Raw genomic sequence first — 20,921 nt, forward strand, 5'->3', positions numbered from 1 at the left:
ATCATATTTTTTTTATTTATAATTATTAAAATTTTTTTAAAGAAATGGTTTCTTTTTTAAATAATGGATTAAAGCTCCACCTACTTTTCTGAACGATTACCATTTTAACATTTCTAGTATTATTGATGATTTCTAGAGAAAACAATAGAAACTTAATGGTAATTAATGATTTTATCTAAATTGTGAAATTGGCAGTAACCTTTTAAAGATTTGCTTTCCCTTTTCGATTTCTTTAAATACTTAAAAAAACATCACAAAATTAAAAAACAGAACTCTAACATTTTAATATTGTTATAGAGATATTTTTTCTCGTTAACTCAGGTCGTTGGCTCGCATGTACACATAATTATTATGCAAAACGGTTATAACATCACGTACTTATTGTAGTACATTATCACCTGTACAACGATTGCATAAGTTAACCCGATTTCATTTGCGGCATTTAACTCCGTTTCGACTGTAAATCGTTCAATACTTTTTTCACGAAAATTACGCGTTCTTGAACCATTTGCATAAACTATGAAAAATCATTAGAAACGTTTAATATGTACTCGACACGTGTTAATATAAGTAATTACTTCGAACCACTTTTCAATATGCAAACATTTAAATAAACTCAAATAAATTAGATCTATAAAGAACAATCCAAAAGTCTTAAGATTAATAAATTTATCTTCTACTTAACTTTATCGTTTTCTATTTTTAGAGTTAACCCCTTATACACCGAAGGAAAATGTACTCAAAGCTCTTCCCTACCAAGACGTTTAAAAGTTCTCGGATCATCAAGACACAGCACACCAATGTCAGCAGAAAAATTATCCTCTTCGGGGTACGAAGGAAGCGGTGGAAGCGTAAACTACGTAACTGATGCAAAATTAACAGACACAGATTGTATTTTAGAACAAAACGGAAATTATGTAAAATCAATTCAAGTTTCACCTTCTTCGGAGGCTAACAAGAAAAAAATGTCTTCTCATTTTTCTGGTTCTTCCGGAGCAGGAACTTTAACAACGATTCTTGAAGGAAGAACTGATTTTACTATTCCGAGACCAATTTGGCCTAAACATGGTGATACGAAAAAATCTTCACGATTAGATTACGATAGTTTAGTAGATGAAGCGGTGATGCTGTACACGAATTCTTGTGATAATGTGATTGAAGAACAGTCTTTAAGAGATGTTCTTATCGAATTATTGAATAGTATTAACGCTACCATCGAGGGCAAGGGAATAACGCCGGAGGAAATGTTAAGATGTGTAAATGAAAAATTAAAATTAAGCGTGGAAGCTTTGAAAAATTCGACGGAAGAGGAAATGCGAAAACTTTGTATCGGGTTAAGTAACTCGAAGAATATCAGTTCCGTAGTGAGAGCTTTTAGCAATCGAAGTAATTCGACCAGTGGAAATTCCAGTCAAAGCTCCCCAAAATGGAACAGTGAAAGAATACGAACTAACTCATCAGGAACTGAAGATTTATATCAAATAGCTTCTGGTTCTTCGAGTAGTGGTTTTAGTGATTCAGTAAAACATTTGGATATTAATCAGTTACCGGTTTTTGTTCATGAAAATTTAGCAAGTGTACCAAACGGTGTTCGAAACGCCATGATCTACGGTACTTTGTGTCGAACTAATTTTAAATCCGGGACGGATGTGTTAATCGAAAAGGATTCAAAGAGTGCGGTTAAACCGAAGAAAAGTTTGCTGCTGGCGGCGAACGATGACAAACCGAGCGTTTGGGAACAATATTACGGCGTTAACGCTGCGTTGGAAGCTCACGAACAACACTCCGGATCTGGGTACATACCAAAGCCTACCGACGTGCCCATTTACGTGAGTACTTCTTGACCTTTACCTTTCATAGTAGTATTCATGTTGAGATGGAAGACTGAATAAATTAGACGAATGTCACTTTCTCCAAGGTTAATGTCACCACTGCAGGTGTTTATTTGACGATAAAATAAACACATAATCAAGTTGGTGATTAGGCCTATTTAAATACAATTAACTGTATTAGATTAACATAATTATTTTGTCTCAACTGTCAATTAAAATTTTAAAATTTATTAAATGTATAATCGACTTATAACAAAGGTGTAATAAATCGCGTCAAATGTTTAGACGGCGTAAGGCTTTAATCGCGGACGTTTCGATATAAATCACTCTTTAAAAGAACCCGGTTGCTAGTTTATGTTAATCGACTAAATTGAATGCACCAACAGTAGGTGCACTTAAGAATATAAGAATTGCATAATTGGACTAATTCCATTCTCTTGCCTTGTTTTGCAATGGTTTTATGGTGAGAAGAGGCGATAGTGATCACGGTGTTGAACGGATTGCAAGATTCGTAACGACCGTGACGATAAATTTCCTTCTCAAGGGATTTCGTGTCATATATCTTCTAACAAAATCTTATTTACTAGTAGTATGCAACAAATCAAAATTAGTCTCAATATCATAAAATAGATAGATTTATTATTTTAAATTTATACACAGAGTGTCTCACGTAAGGGGCAAAATACATAAATGGCATTAAGGAACCGACATACACATTTCTTCCTTAGAGAAAAGCTGTAGGAAGTTTATCACACTATTAACGGAAAATATTTTTATAGACACAGGTGTTCCATAACGACGTACAGAATTAAACATGTTATTTTAAACGGAACGATATAGTTTTTATTACGTGTTTGTTTCTACGTGAAAGATATATTGATTTTGATAAGACATGTTGATACCTTGCGCTTTTAGTTTTTGAGTTATTTTAATTCGAGTCTTTTTTAGCAACTAACACTATGTCAGTTAAATCTCATTACTTAGCGACCGATAGAGCTAGAAAGTTAAAATTTGTGTCATTTGCTGCTTGAATATCCTTAAATAGAGCGCCATTAGCTACATCGGTCTATCTTCTACAGAGTGTTCAACAATGTAACTATGGTACAACAGTATTGCAAAAAAGTCGAAAACTTTAAATGGAACACCTCATATTTGATTAGCAGATAGAAAATTTAATGAGTTGTAGTTATTGATCTCAATAACTGCGGAATTAATCAAAATCATGCAAAGAATGGCAGATTTTGTTTATTTTTTTTAATAGTAAGCCATGAAATATATGCGTTTGACAGCCTTCAAGTAATGCAATTACAGAAAAGATTGAATTTGCAGAACTTCTTTAGAAGGAGTGTTGCTAGAAGATGCAGGTTTAAAAACTACTGAAACACTAGGTAATGTGCAAGCCGAATTCGTAAATCGGCTTCATCTATGCATAAAGCACAGATGGCGAATGTTTGAACACCCTGATGTTTTTAAAAACATTATTAATGCTTAATCATGTTTTTTTGTTTAATCCTGTAAAAGATAGACTGATATAACCAATGTCGCTGTATTTGCGGATATCCAAGGAGAAACTATACCAATTTTCAACTTTTTAGCTCGACCGCTAGTCACGAATATTTACCTAACCATTCCAATTTGAAAACTCTCTTATTTAAAATCTTATTTAACTCCAGTCATGTCTACCATAAAGCCCAAGTCAAGCGCATTATTTACTGTAATTGATTACGACGAGAAAGTTTCAGCAGTTGCCATTCTTCAAGGGCAAAACTCATCAATTTGCCATATTAGCCAGCGAAGAGACGAGGACGGTGCTAGAAATAAGTGAAAACAACACTAAATATAATTATTTCAAATTTGGTATACACCTAGCGTTTATGAATCTCTACAATAAAATGAGAATATCGTCAGCCATACTACCAGGGTTGTTCCATTTTTCGTGTTCCTGATTTTTATACCATCCGCAAGTTTTTGTTTGAACACCCTGTTTATATTTTGATATTATATTTAAGCTCCCTATGCTTTTCTTCAACTTTTTGGTCTAATGCGTTATTCTCGTATCTGCGACCGTTTTCAAAATACTTTAGGAAAATAGCCATAAATGTAGTTAGGAACACGAAAAAATGGGACCCCCGATAGTGTGGGGTGACGATTTTGTCATTTTATTGTAGAGATTCGTAAACATTCAAATTTGAAATAACTATTCAAAAAAACACCGGAGAAAAACATAAAATTTAAGCTTTACCACCCTGCAGTGACGCATTTTTGACATCATGTCTATTAGCATTCTTCTCCTATTTTGTCGAGTACTACCGACCCCTGAAATATCTGCACGTGGTTCCTTAATATCCTGTATATAGTTAATTTTATAGTTTTGCTTAACATTCGAGATTTGAGCAGTTTGTCGAGAGCGTAGTAGCACCTGTTATCCTTTACGATACGGAATCTTATTTCATTACTACATGAGCCATTCTGTGTAATCTTTGAACTTAGAATTGTTGCACTTTTTCATATATGTAACCACCAACTTTGTCTGCATTATTATTCATTGCTGTGTTCCGTGGCATTATCATATATTTAGTTTTGTTTTCGCTACAGTGCTAGACTGTCGTGCGATGTTTTAATACCAATATACCCAGCGATTTCTAATTTTCTAATTGCTGCTCCCAGCGTCAGATTGAACAGTGTACCCTATGACACATTCCATATTCAAGGATCTTAGCCATATTTTTCTAAGAGAGATATTGGCCAGTAGTTGACCACTTCTTTCATATTTCTTTCTTCTTTCACAGTTTTATTAAAGTGGTCAGGATAAATTCCAGGGAGGTTGTAATAAAATGCTTATAATATGAAGTTATTATATAAAAGTTGCTTTCCCGGAGTAGCATCAATCAAATTGACTCGGGCGACATAACCAGATTTAGCTTTTTCCAAAACAGGTCCAATACTTGTTTGTTGGTACAATCTCGTTCTGTGGCAGAAAGATCAACAATCTGTACACTTAGTTAGCGCCTATCCACTCTTCTATCGTATTCACTTTTTCTTTGAGCGCCATCATGTTTTCAGTAAAAACTCACTTCACCTGTTAATTAATGTTGTCCCATCTTTAAGTGATCAATAATACACGATTTAATTAGATTTAGTTGCTCTTGGGACTTCAACAGCTCATCAGAAGATACTTATCTCACTATATCGCCATCGTTCCATTTTAATGATTTAATGTAATGATGAATAAAAATCAGAATTCGAGTATTTGTTTATGATATCACACTTAGAGTCACCTGGTAATATACCATAAATTTGCACTTCGGTGGACTTAGATTCAAGTTAAATATTCTACATGTTTTTAGTAATTACCTTAAATTTGATGAAATTGAAGAATTGATGATAAATTTGATGTGAAATTGAAAAATTATGTAAATGATCTTGACTGAACTTCATGTATAAAAATGCTTTTTTTGAAACAATTCATGAAAATGTCAAATACAATATTCTTTGAGAACTATTTTGATTGAGTTTCAGGCCGATTGATAATATGATAAATTTGTAAGATCCAGATTTACTAAAAGATGTTACTTGAACCTTTATCCAGCGGTATCTGATGAAAACCTAACATAAACAGTGGTTAAAGCAATAAACACTTTTGCCAGTCATAAATTTTTATTTCAGTTGTCTATGATCGACTATTAGGTATTACCACTTTTTAAATGCATCTATGGATTTTTAGGTACAACCCAAATCGGACTGTTGTATTCAACAGTTCACTGTGTACTTATCACATCTTGAATCATTCTTTCAACGAGAGCGTTTACTGTCGTTTTTGACAACAAGATAAATACAATAAAACACGGATTTTGAGAATGTACATAAACAGTTATTTTTTCAGGAAGATGTTTATAAAAATTGTTTGTTCTTAATTTACCAATGATTTCTTCTTTACCAATTCTCATTACTATAACCCAGCATTCATAATGTGGTTTACAAATTTAGTAATAATATCTCGAGCTGAAATGCCATCTCAAAAATAAGAAAATGATGATCGTATGTTTGAAAAACATGCTCTGCTGGAAAATCCTTAACGCAAATTACCTTGTAAATGTTATTCCTATATATTAATTGATCTGGAAAATGGCTGTTGTTTTGAAAATAGAAACATCAGCTTCTGCTTAAAAAATGAGAACTAATTGGGACCATAGGTAGTTCAGATTATCATATTGTTAGAATACACGATTGATAATAATAAGGTAGTAGAACTTTAACTGTTCATCAATTACATCAACTTTATCGACTGAATCTTAATGTTTTTGTTTTCCAATCACTTCTGCATAACAACCTTGCGCGAATTGTAAGTTGGACGTTTGTTCAATGTAATGGAATGACATGGAGCATTCTCTTTTACAATTTTTTTTCAATTTTAGCTGAAACAAGAAATAGTTGCGTTTTATCCCAAGCTGCGATTGTTTATTGTCTTTAGGTAACCACGGTCTTTAGTGATCGTATCAAGCAATAAATCACAGTTTTCTAAAAATCAGTTCTTACAATCAACATGCGATAAATAGTGAAGTGCTTCCCTTTTCGTTTTGGTCTTTTTGGATTTGTTTTACATCGTTGTCATTGTGTCAACTTTAAGGCAAACAGAACGGTTTTGGTACATCGATTTTTATTTAGAAAGACGATCGTATAGTCCAAATACTATAGACATTTTGTAATAAATGTTATTTTCATTCATGTCTTTATTAGAGTAAGTTTTTCTCCCACCTGATTTTGCAACGCCTCTATTACTTCAAATATGTTGTTGATACAGACATATCGCCAAAATAACTATGATGCTAATATAAACCTCGAGTTTATTTCTTGAGGTTACATTTAGACTTTGACTGTCGTGAATTTTGGAAGTTATCCTTCTTACGTTAATCATTGATGCTGCAGCCCCTGTATAGGACCTCCATCACCATTCCTCTCTAGTCTTCCATGTACGCCTCTGTCAGCCTTTACGCCGTCCTGCCATCGTCTTCCTATGTAGCCAAGCCATCTATGTCTTGCCTTCTTTACCTTCCGCCACAAACAACAATCCCGAATGAGGCAAGAGTATACTATAAATGCGCTTCTTTGTATTTCTATGCAATAGTCGTGAACAATGCGAGTGCTGAAGACTCTGTTTCAGCTTTGATTCTTTTCTCGATCTCCAACGCATTACACTGGTCTACAGTGGTTTTAGATATAAGATTGATTTTGGATATACCTATGTAAGATTTGCTCTCGTTTTTTTTAAATCCCGCTCTCCCTGTTCCTCACTATAATCTCCTAAATTATCCGGAAATGTATCCAGATGATTGCAGAGATAGTGTAACTTGATGCTCATATTTGCTCCTAGAGTCTGAAAGTTTGTCAGCATATTTTGTACACTTTCTTCATAATTTGGTGCTTTATGGTTACCTAGGGAATTTTCGACTACCAACACAAAACTTTTCCAAGCTTTACTTTCTGGAACAGTCATAACTTTAATAAAATCTGTGTCTTTCATCAACTGCTGTATTTGAGGACCATCAAATATTCCACCTTTCAACTTTTCCATACTAAGCTTCGGAAATTTTCTATAAATGTAATTAAAACAATCTCTTTCCTTGTCCAACGCTTTTACAAATTGCTTTATGATTCCTAACTTAATATGTAATGGTGGAAGTATGATTTTGTCTCTGCTCACCAACGGCTCCATTATTACATTGGCTTTACCGACAGTTAAAGAATTTCTTACTGGCCAAACACCTGATTCCCAATGAAGTTGCTTTGCTCTACTGTCCCACATACAAACGAAGCAAGGGTATTTCGTGTATCCACTTTGTTGACCATGTAAAAAATTAACCATTTTCAAATCCACACAAATCGGCCATTGATGCTCCGAGTAATTAATTTTTTCTAAAACTAATTTTACATTTTCATATTCTTCTTTGAGTTTTGTTGGATGGGCAATTAGAATTGATGCACATTTATTTCCATTGTGCAGTAAGACGCATTTTAAACTTCTTTTACAACTGTCAATAAAAAGGCGCCACTCAGTAGATTTGTATTCTTTTAAATCCATGTCTAGAAGCAGTTTCGCGATAAAATTACGGTACATTTTCACATAAAAAATTGTAATAACTCACTTTCTCGCATTGTGTATGTTGCAATTCTTACTGTTGGTGCCAATAAATTTTTTTCTGTCAATCTTGAGGCTAACAGTTCTGAACCTTGTTTTGATAATTTGAGATCACGTATTAAATCACTGAGTTCATTTTGAGAAAATAACTTCGGCGTAGATGTTTCACCCTCCCATTTACTTCCACTGGTAGACTGTCCCGATTTCTGTGAATTTGGCAACATCATTGTTTTTGAGGACATGCGAATTACTTTTGAAATTTAAATAGGCCGAGGGAGATTTTCACTGTGTATAACAGGACATTTTGTAGACTGTAAGTCTGGATATCTCCACTTTCTTCGTGACGAACTCGTGTTTTAAAAGACAAGACAAATATATTAGAATGGATATTCAGTAATTGAAACAAAATATTAACACATCACAACTTATCCAGATTCACTTAAGTAAGTACTTCAATATTGTCAAATAACTGAGATCACAGCTGTTCTGCGGAGCAAGGGGTCTGAGAGTGGGGATCACGTGGTGTTTGTATGCGCGAAAAAGTTGCGCGGAAGCCTAATCATGACTGGGAAAATAAATTTTATTACTAACCAGCCGATAATTCTTCAAAGTATAAGATATGTAAAAACCATAGAAAACAAGAGCACATTCAGTACTTGCATGAATATATTCATAATCTGGGCACTTGGAAACATAAAAATTTTCAAAGATATCCAGGGCAACAAAAAAAATTTTTTGTTGTAGAGCTGTGTTATCTTTGTTCTCCGTTAAGAGGGACCCCAGATATTTAAATTATGGCATGTTTTTGAACAAGTATTCGCTGACAGTAAAAGGTCGTCATATTCTAAGCCATGAGCATATATTTTGTCTTATTCTAGTAAAACTAGAGACCAGTAGGTCTCGATTCCCGTTCCATTTCCCATAGGCATGTACCCAGTTCTATTTATCCTCTGCACAATAAGTCCACATTATCCGTGTATGCGAGACATTGTGTTGTTCGATTTAACCATACTCCTTCCCATCGTATTCTAAATATGACCTGATGACCCGTTCTAGAGCCTGGTTGAAAGACGAATAAGACAAAGCAAGAGGCATAACAAAAATATCGAGAAACTAATCAAAGTTTGCAAGTTTCGGAAACTTGTGCACCTTTTTTCTTTTAACTTTATATACATATTCCCCCGTAATTTTTCATCAGTATGAATTATTATTTCACCGATTAAGTCATCATAGAATATCATGAACATCTATCAAATCGTTTTACAACAATAATCATTTATGTGTTCGTCGTATATTAAAGCGCCTTTGAGTCCTCTGCCTTATTCTGACATGGTCCTCAATGAACTTTTACTTTTCCATTCGAAATCATCTGCATCAAACAAGTAATTGAGTTGCAACTTGTAAGAATAAAAAAGACAAAGTTACATCACTCTCAACTAGGCACGAATATTTTCCAAACGACTAACCGCAATAATAATTACTTAGATTCAATGAAATTATATAACGCGACACAAATAAAGTATTTCAATAATGTCAATTATAACAAACAGGTCAAATCATTTTAAATACCACTCTTTTTTTGTTAATTTCTTAAAAGCATTCCAAATCTGATCGATTAATCCTTGACATATTAGCGAAGTTTCCTGAATAACTGTAATAGTCTGTCCGGTTTATTAATTTTTTTCTTTCCATTTAATAAGAGTAATAATGTACGTTAAAAAAAGGAGCCGGTTGCAAAACGTTTCGATATTATTTAAGGCGGTTCGATGGAAAGTTTTTCGCACAGCATCAATTGCGAATTAATGATGGAGAGAGAAAAAACAGACCCTAAAAGCCAACGCATGGGTGTAATGTGTAAGGTGAAAGTTTTCTACCTATTGTCGGCTATAATGCCACACGATTGCGAACGTGTGTAAGTATGCACGTACGGTGTTTCATTGTGCGACTCGGTTAATGTGCTGCGCAGAGGAAAAGTCTTGCATTATTTAACACATCTCAACTTTCTTGCATAATAATAATATATTAATATAACATATTAAAATAATCATCCATGACAATAAAATACAATTTATACCAATTTCATTCCCACTGCTACTTTTAACCATTATTTATCCTCCTTATATAATTTTAATCGATCAACTCTAATTTGTTTCGTCCTCTAAATTATATACTTTGCAATTCTAAAATTGCTTTTCACCAGACAGAAGTAATAAACCAAATAATCAAGCAAACCCAGTTATTTAATTCATTCAATGAATCATGTACGCCCACATAACTGCAGTCGACTACGCTAGACTTGTAAATAGTAGAATTTAAATTATGTATGTCATGTGTGTAGAAATCCAAACGCATAACCGTTATTATGTAATAAACAAACACATAATTTGTCTGCTCAAATAAGCTTCCTACGAATCGTCGGGCGCATTTTTCATTTAGAGAACGTGTGTCTTGCGATTTAGAGCACACACGCCTTCTGGTTACTTTCAAACGCGGTGATGCAAATCGTTATTAATAAAAAAAAAGGATTCGTGTTCGTTCTTTTACTTCCGGGTTTGAATAAATTAAGGCGAACTAATTGAAACCGTGTCACAAATCCATCATTAAGATGTTATACAATTTCATGAAAATCTTTGTTCACATCAGTTTGAAGGTTTCGATCAAAATCATAATAAGTGTTAATTAGATTTTATTTAAGTTGGTTGATAATGACCGAAGTGCGACGTCGACATTGTAACTGAGTAACTCGAAACCGTGCTGGAATTGCATTATCAAAGTCAAGTCACGCAGTATGTTAATCTTTGCATTAATTAAGCTTGATTATATAATCTTAAGTCTCGGTCAAAATCGTATAGTGAGTTTGTTTCTGTAAATAACACTGTTACTTTTTATTTTTGTTAGGCTCACTAACACAACAACTTTTATGTCATTGCATCATAAGCTTTCTATTGATCCAAAAATTTAACATTATATGGTATTAAAATGTAGGAGAAGTACTAATTACGCTAAATGTTAAATATAATAAAAACCAATACTAAGAAGTAAAGTCATTTCCTTAAAGCTGATAAATATTACGCTTTAATATTGCGATGGAAATTATCTAATATGTTAAATAGGCACGAAAGTATTCCATGGATAATTAATATTTGCTTTGCTAATAATTATTAAGCAACAAATCTCTTAAGAAATTTAATAGAACTATTTCCGCAATTGTTGTAAATTCGTAGTTCTCAAGATTTTTTTCTAAAAATAAATTTAAAAGTCATTGATACTAATCGCATCTGAGAATAAAAAAGTGAGATGTGAGAATAGTTGAAACGAATGTTCGTTTCTATTGTGCAGTGAAACTGCCTTAAGACTCTTGAAAGTGCGTTTATGAGAAGGCCATTCTTCTTGGTTCGGTTATGATGTCGATTTTTTCTTGTAAGAATCCATTTACATCACGACAGTAGCAGTTGTCGTTATAAATTGAGCATTTAAAAGAATTGTTACCTTCTCCGTTGAATGGCGTTTTTAACGTCTCCGTTCACTAAATTCCGCTCTTTACCTGTCTCCCCAGTAATGTTGAATTTGATTTGGTAAGAAGACCAAATGGTAATTTTTCACTTTTGTGTATTGCGTTCAATTCCATACAATTCTTCTATTCAAATATAATAGATAAATAATTAAACCCTTCGCGATTTCTAACAAACATCGATGTCTTTAAAAATTTACCAAAGGTATGAATAAGGTGCAAATTTTATTTTTCCTAAATCGGTAAGTTAAATAAAAAGAATGGAATTTATAGCATCCATTTGTTTTTAATATAAAATATAAAGATTACCAATTGATATTACTCGTATTACAAGAATTTTAATGTATTGTTAATTGATAATGAGTTTCCTAGAATATTTTTATATATTGTAGTTGATGTGATTCGATAAAACAATCACTTCTACATGGAAATCCTTGAAAATCAGGGTGTAACAATATAGTAATAATAATATAATCCTCTGAAAATGCCTGGCAATTCTCGTATATAACACTAAAATCCTGACCCTCCTGATGGTCTATCTGATGTTTCGTCAGAACACAGTGGTAGTATTAACATTGAGATCAAGGAATTTTAACTCCTGCGAGTGGATTTCTTCGTTTATTAAAAACGCAAATTTATTTCCGCAAGAACTTTGACCTGCTATGGAATGCTTCCTTGCGGTTATCGACCAACGTAACTCCGGAAGTAGTTTTCTAAAATCCAATGAATACAGCACGGAGTTTTGTCGTAAATCGCATGTATTTACTGAACTCATTTTTTGAAATCAATGCAGATTGATGAAGATGTATTTCAAGTAAATCCCAGAAAGCCTTATAAATCTTAGAACATTTTTGAATGTTAGTGTAAATCTCAAGATTTTCTATATATTATTGGATATATTGTCAAAAGCTGTTTCTATTTTCGCATCAAGAAATCTTTATGCGCTCCTTGAAAATCTCTGAAAGTTGGTAAAAAACAACAAAATATCTCTGCGTTATTAAAAGCATTGCCCTTTGTATTGCATATCATTTCCAATAAATCTCACAAAGTCTTAGATACTACCTGAAAAATCCTTTCTAAATTAGGGTAAATTATTTCAAAACTTTCTATGCATACCTTCAAAATACAAAACCATCTCCAAAGACTATGAGAAAACGTTACTTACTCTTTGCAAATCCTTGAAACGTAGAATAAATCGCTTAAAAATGTTGTAAATTTTGTTGAAAATAGTGCCAAAATCTTTGCAAATATAGATCTATATGCATTAAATTCTACAAAGAACTATTTAGAAATCTCTGAAAATTAGTGTAAATCTTCTCAAAAGTTTCTATTATTAATATTGTCTTAGGAACCTGTATACGCTTTTTGGATATCCCTGAAAATTGGTATAATGCAACAACAAATCTTTTCTGCGTTATTAGAAGTATTGTTAAAATCTTTATAAAAGCAAATCCTTATCCAACAAATCACAAAAATTGTTAGACATTCTATGGAAATCCTTGGCAGTTAATGAAATGTATAGTAAATCTTGTGCATATTCTTAGAAGTTCTGATCCATGTCTAAATAGTCCCAACAACCTTAGGATCCTTAGGAAAATCCTTGAAAATTAGTGTAAATTTATTGAGAATCTTGTATACATTTTTGAAAATGTTGCCAAAATCCTCGGAATTATAGATTCATATCCATAATCAATATCTACTTACTCATAAGTAACTCGAAATCAATTATAAATGTTGTTCACATTCTTGAAAATACAGCCAAAATCTGGGTGAATACAAATCCATATCCAATTAATTTATTATCCCAGAAATTATTAAACTCAACTATTTGAAAGTCCTTGAAAATTAGTGTAAATTTTCTCAAGACGTTATGTTATTGAAAATACTGCTAGAAGTCCTGTAACCACAGATCCATCTCCAATAAATTTCAAAAAACTTTATGCGGTCCTTGAAAAATAGTATAAAGCTTCTATATATGTAAATCTTCTTTACGTTATGGAAAATATAGCCAAAATCCTTATTTAATAAATCCCAAGAAACTTTAGATTCTCCATGGAAATCTTTGAAAGTTATAAAAAATGTATTGCAAATCTTCTATCTACATATTTTTGGTCATACTTAAGAGCTTGCAAAATACTTGAAATTAATGTAAATCTACTGAAAATCTACCACATATTTTTTGAAATATTTGTAACATCTTTGGAAATAAAGATCCATGTCCAATAAAAAATAGACACCCTGAGAAATTATTTGGAAATTCTTGAAAAGTGGTGTAAATCTTCTCAAGACTTTCTACACATTTTTGAATCCATCACCGATGGCTTTTAGAAACACAGTCTTTGCAAAATTCTTGAAAATTAGTATAAACGTTTGACAAATCTTGTGCACATTCTTGGAAATACTGCCAATACCTCTATAAAGAAATCCATAGTCAATAAACCTCAAAAAGTCTAAGAAGCAATTTGGAAATCTTTGAAAATTAGTGTAAATCGATTGATAATATTCCACACATTCTAAGAAATATTACCAAAATTAGATAAACCTTTAGACATTCCATGGAAATCCTTTACAAGTAGTGCAAATCTTCTCAAGACTTTCTGTATATTATCGGATATTTCCATAAACAGTAACTGTTAGATTACATACATTTAATAACATACGCCATCTAGTAAGTTGTTTAGTTTCGATTATGATTTAGGAGTGGTTACGAAAAGATACTGTTTTTGTATTTAATAAAAATAACGACACGTTTAAAAGCGATCACGTATTATTTTTCACAGTAACCACAGATCCATATCCAATAAATGTTAGAAACGTTCATGCGCTTCATGGAAATCCTTGAAATATAGTATAAAGCAAACTACAAATCTTTTTTGCGTTATTAATTTTGTCAAAAATTTTGCAAATGCTGATTCTATCCAATAAATCCCAAAAACCTTTAGACACTTGATGAAAGTATTAGAAAGTTCTTGAAAATGTATTGCAATCCTTCTACATACTTTAGGAAATATTTCCAAAATCTTTGGAAATTCAGTTCAATATTTAATAAATCCCAGTACCCTTACGGACTTTATGAAAAAATTGTCATAATCCTTGCAAACCTAGGTCTATGTCTAATAAATCTCACAAATCTTTGAATAATCCTTCAGAATTCTTTTTAAATTAGAATAAATTCTCCCATGACACATAACTTGAAAATGCAAATCCATCACCAATACATCCCAAAAATAAATGCATTACAAATATTAAGAATTTGTACAAGTTTCTTAGAAATACTACTGAAATCTCTGTAAATACAGAACCCTTAGCAAACATTTAAAATATTACCAAAATCCTTGCAATTACAAATTCATCCAATAAATCCCAAAAATCTTAGACACTCTCACATTCTTGTATGTACATATTTTTGTAAATACAGCTAAAATTTTTGTAAAAATAGATTCCTTTCGAATAAATAACAGAAATCCTTTGGGACTTTTGAATATCCTTGAAAATTAGTGTAAATCTATTGAAAATAAACTACACATTTTGGAAATATTGCAAAATCCTTATGAATCACAGAAACCCCTACTAATTCTATGTCTTTAATTAATGTAAGATCGAAACCTTCTATACAATTTTTAGAAATATTGTCGAAATCTTTGCCACATCCAATAAATCCCAGAAACCTTTTGGTACTGCTTGGAAATTCCTTAAAATAACTATAAAGCCACTACAAATCTCCTACGTTCTTAAAAATATTGCCAAAATCGTTGTAAACACAGGTCTATATCCAATATATATATCTAAAAGCCTTAAGATCTCCTTGAAATTCATGAAAATTTATGTATATTTTTGTAAATTTATCCAATAAATTTTAGACACCCCGAGATGAGGCATTTGTTGGGAATCCTTTAAAATAAATGCAAATTTTCTGAAGACTTTCTATGTATTTAGTTTGGGAAAAATTTCTCAATATGCTCCAATGAATCTCGGAGGTCCCTTAGGTACTCTTACGAAATTTCTGAAATGTAGTATAAAGCTACTACATATATTCTACACGCTTATGGAATTATTGCCAAAATACTTGTAAGTCTCTTAGAAATTTAAAATATCCGTAGGCATTACTGTAAACCACTTCAAAATTTCTCACATCCTCAGAAAATTCTTGACGATCTTCTAGAAGTTCTAGAATATTTTCAACTAACGAATTCTTAGAACTGATATGAATATCCTTGGAAATCGGAATGTTATACAAATTACTTCTGAAGATTCTCGAAAACCTTGAAATTATTAATAATCCTCAAAAAATGCTTGAAAGTCCTCATACGTTCCAGAAATAATAATCGTATTTAATGTTCTTCTTGAAAGTAAGTTCGATATTACAAAGATTCGAAAGTCTCCTTCGATAAGTGACTGAAATGATCGTGCTTTACATACCGATTCCGAAAATAAGAATGCTTAACGATGAAGCCATGTAAAACGAAGATATTGAATCTCGTATTATCACTGTAACCGTCTTATGAAAATGATGCAAATACATCGTATGATTCGAGATTGAAATGCCAATGAATGCCAAGATACAAAAGTATAAAAAGATATGAGATACAAATTTATTAATTTAGTAAAAACCGAAACCATAGGTCTCTCTTATCCACGGAGAAATTCCACGTTGACAAGATTCCATTAAATTGTTAAGTTTGAATGGGTAGGGTTGGATTGAGCAGAAATACTAAATCGAAACCAACAGTTCCTGTACAACTTCACTAACAGAAAAATATGTTAACCGATGAAAAATAAATAATTCTATAAAACCAAATCATCCTCAATCAAATGCAGTAATAGTTTACATTCAACCATTGCGAAACATTTACGTTTACTTTCTCGAAGATTCTTAAAGCCACTAACTCAAAATGTAAATATGCATTTACTGATTATTATGTTCTTCCTCATTGGTATGTATTTTTTTCACATTTGTTATTAGTTATTACAATGATGTTATTTCTTACTTAAAACTAAACTCATTTTGTTAATCTAATCAAGATTCAAGATCATTTACATGTTCTTGACATAATTAAGATTTTTTTTGAAATTCTCTTATAAAGATCCTCTCACCCGCAACCAGGCCTTTCGTTCATCTTGACAATCACTGCTCCATTGTTAAATTGTCACGTTAGAGATTTCTAGGCCATACATTTTCAAGAAATCCTTCTTATAATCTCAACCGAATCAAATCCAAGATTACAAATAATAATAACAAATCAAAAGTAAACGTACCACAATTGTTTGTGTGCAACAAACCGTTTATCTACCTATTTGAATTACATAATCGAGTTTCGCTTATGAATCGTTTACCTACGTGATTTGAGTACGTTACTACCAAGAACTATTCTCGGTTGTGACTTTCCACTTGTTAAACACCTTGCGTTATATACACAGAAGATTTAACATGTTCCACGAGGAAGTTTCTTCAGCGTTTTAATCCTGACAATGACGAATAACTCAATCTATGGAAATTTTCGAACAATTTATTAGTATTAAGTGTAAATTTCATAAATAAACAAAAATTTTGTTTGATATATCACGATTTTTCGTTTGCGCGAATTACTAACTAAAACCGAAAGAAATAAACTATAATTAGCGTGTTGGGACACCATTCATTCAAATAGTCCGTCGGCTATTCAATTTCTTAATCTAATCCATTACGTAGGTTTAACTTTATACCATCAAGTTAATTCGAAGAAGAAGATCGCGTACGCAAGTGAACGCGGCGACGACTACAAACGTCGTTGCTTCTTTTAACAACATCGGTGGCGTAAGAAAGAAGTGGCGACGTTGCGAACACAATTCGTCAATGTGTCTTGTATAGATGTTGTAACATTATGTTGTAGTTGAAATTGTCGTTTACAAACCAATAAATCTTTTGTACACAGTACTTATTTTGTATTTAGTATTCAGAAATATAAAGTCGGTTAAAATCTAGATTTTTAGAACATTGTATTTAATAATTCATGTAAAATGTTAGATAATCATGTTTTGTACATTATTTTTGTGTTTCCCCGGTTACTTTCCAATGGGAACGTTTTCGCTTTCGGCAAATAATCTGGGATAGTAGGCCAGTAGGGGCGTTTGTTTGAAAGTGAAAATGTCCGTTTCTTCACGCGAAGACTACAATATTGCGGAGTTACGATACTGGATTGCATGTGTTGATACAAAATCGTTTCGATCGATTCTTTGTAAAAGTAATGGATTTTTACACAATGTTATACCTTCCTGTATTTATTTATAATAGACTGGTTACAAATATCGTAATTGACATCAATTAAGTATCAATAAAAAAAATAATTTTAGATAAGTAATCATCAAGATTTGTAATTGATCAATTTCACGCACTTTGAGCATTTAAATGGGCAATTTTTAACCTGTCACCAATTTCCAACTTTTTATATTATAGAATACCAACACAAGAACTAATTGATCATTTCCTACCGAGCTTTTTATTGTAACGGTTGCGTTTCAAATCGAAATCATTTCTTAATTATACCTAAGTAATAGTAAAACCGTAATCGTTAAATGTATGATTTTGTTAAAATGTTTTTATCCCAAATTAAGTGAGATGAAATAAAATACGTTTTAAAGGATATTTAATGAAGATTAAACCACCATCAATAATATATTATATCGCATAAAGATCGTTGCTACGATTTTATAAACCGTAAAATTGTAAGTTAAAAATGATAATGTTTAAAAAATTGTATCTTAAGAACAAATTGAGATAAGATTACAAAATTAAGACTATTTTGAAGCAAATTTAATGAAGATTAAATACACCAGAGATAATATCTTATTTTGCATAAATACAGTTGTTATGATATTCTAAACTGAACTCTGTATGTTAAATATAATGAAGTGATAATTGAAAATTTAAAAAATTGTATCTTAAGAACGAATTGAGATATGATTATGAAATTATAAACATTTTAAAGCAAATTTAATGACGATGAATAAAATTTTTCTTTGCATAAAGATCGTTGTTATGATTTTATTAACCAAATTCTGCAAGTTTATTTGACTTTTTTTCTAGGTTATGTATAAAATTAGAAAAATTATATTTGGAGTATTTGTTCAAAATTCTCTAAACATTTTATTGGTGAAAACCGATTTTAGATATTTCAATTACTTTTTAAGTAATCAGCCGTTAAAGTTGATCTAAGCAAACTTATGAATTTATGCTTTTCTTAAGTGTTAAGTTTAAAAGATTTCTTGTAAGTTTTGTATTAAATAAGACAACCAAATTTTGACTATTTATTTAGAATTCTGTAAAGATTTTAGTGGTAAAAACCGATTTTTGATATTTCGATTAGTTTTTGAATCAGCCTTTAAATATAACCTAAGAAAATTTACGAATTTATTTTGATGCTTTTCTTAAATGTTGAATTTAAAACATTTCCTGTAGATTATGTGTATAATTACGAAAGCTAAATTTTTTTTATCTGTTAAGAGTTTTCTAGAGATTTTAATGGTGAAAACCGATTTTTGGTATCTCAATTAGTTTTTGAGAAATCACTCTAAAGGCCCTAAAGTTAACCTAAGGAAATTTATGAATTAACTTTGATGTTTTTTTAAGCGTTGAGTTTAAAACATTTCTTGTAGGTTATGTACCTATAAAATTAAGAAAAGCAAATTTGGTCTATTTATTTAGAATTCTTTAAAGATTTTAATGGTAAAAACCGATTTTTCATATCTCCATTAGTTCTTGAGAAATCAGCCCAATCTTAACCTAAGAAAATTTGTGAATTTATTTTGATACTTTTCTTAAATGTTGAATTTAAAACATTTCCTGTAGGTTATGTGTATAATTAGGAAAACCAAATTTGGACTATTTATTCATAATTCTCTAGAGATTTTAATGATATAAACCGATTTGTGATATCTCAACTAGTTTTTAAGAAATCACTCCAAAGTTAACCTAAGAAAATTTCCGAATTTACTTTGATGTTTTTCTGAAGTATTGAGTTTAAAACGTTTCTGGTAGGTTATGTATAAAATTAGGAAACCAAATTTGGATTATTTATTTACAATTCTCTAGAGATTTTAATGTTGCAAACCGATTTTTGATATCTCTACTAGTTTTTGAGAAATCTGCCTAAAGTTAACCTAAGGAAATTTATGAATTAACTTTGATATTTTTTTAAGTGTTGAGTTTAAAACATTTCTTGTAGATTATGTATAAAATTAGGAAAAGCAAATTTAGACTATTTATTTAGAATTCCCTAAAGATTTTAATGGTGGAATCAAATTTTTGATATCTCGATTAGTTTTTGAGAATCCAACCTTTAATGTAAACTTATACCAACTTAATTTGACACTTTATAGAGTTGCTTCAAATTTTCTTTTATAGATTATGTATAAAATTAGAGTAACTCAATTGCTAGTGTTTATATAGATTATTAGAGAGAAACATCTATAGAGTGTAAGGATAAAATCCGTTTTTTGATATACCGATTAGTTTTTGAGAAATTAGTCTTTAAAGTTAATCTATAAACCATTTCACATTGACACTCTTTCTAGTGATGATTTCAAATTTATGTAAAATTATAAAAACATACAAATACTCAGTAGTTATTTAGAATTATCTGACAGTTTTAGTGGTGAAAACAATTTTCATTAGCTATTAATCGTAATAAATACATGTTTTAACAAATCGCAATGAAACTATTAACATTTGTAAAGAAAAATATAAACTCTCAGTAAAAAAAAGCACTTTTTAAAATATCCTTAATTGTTGAGATGTCAATGTTTAAAATCAATCGAGTTCTTTTTGCTTATTAAGGATAAATTAATCTCTTATTCTTTTTAAATAAATCGTAAAAAAATTATTTCTAAAGATATTGTTTTGCAAATCTCAGAAATTATAAGAAAAGCTCAACTTTTAATTATGAAACCATTTTTACAAATAATTTTTCGTTTTACAGGAAGAAAATGTTTTAACAATATATTTTTCATTTTTCTACGACATATTATATTAAAGTAATTTTAATAAATCGGTGATTTAACAAAACCGTTATGAAGCATTCATCATTTGAAAATAAAACCATAAATCATTCAATGAAAAAATTGCCTTTCAAAAATTCTTTAAGTTCTTTAACATTCTATGAGTTTCTCTTAATATTAATCTTTGTTCGATTGTGAAAAATCGAGTTCTCAGATTTCCCTGCCTTTAAGAATATTTTTTTGTTTTTTAGAAAAACTGTTAAATATTTTCTCTCATTATTTGGAATTAACAATTTTCTATGGTCATTATGAAAAAGCATAGCAAAAAATACATTAAAGAAAATGAAAGAAGAACCAATCTAGTTACATTCAAAACTCTAACAATCGATATCTTCTGTTAAAAGTTAATGAGGCACAATTTCCAATTTCAGAATCCCAACATTGAAAGGACAGACAATTGGTTGATTTT

General features: G+C 31.0%; 1 protein-coding gene across 2 annotated transcripts in view; it reads left to right on the forward strand.

Annotated features, from left to right (window-relative positions):
* LOC111414927 (uncharacterized) overlaps positions 1-20,921 on the forward strand; it is a 93,748-nt gene that overhangs the window by 31,777 nt on the left and 41,050 nt on the right. For both annotated transcript variants that reach the window (XM_023046396.2, XM_023046397.2), the window contains exon 3: positions 707-1,829. In XM_023046396.2, coding sequence (XP_022902164.1) covers positions 707-1,829 — 1,123 coding nt within the window. The remainder of the gene's footprint in view (positions 1-706; positions 1,830-20,921) is intronic.

Source organism: Onthophagus taurus, chromosome 7 (assembly GCF_036711975.1).
Source record: "Onthophagus taurus isolate NC chromosome 7, IU_Otau_3.0, whole genome shotgun sequence".
In the NCBI taxonomy this organism is placed as follows: Eukaryota; Metazoa; Arthropoda; class Insecta; order Coleoptera; family Scarabaeidae; genus Onthophagus; species Onthophagus taurus.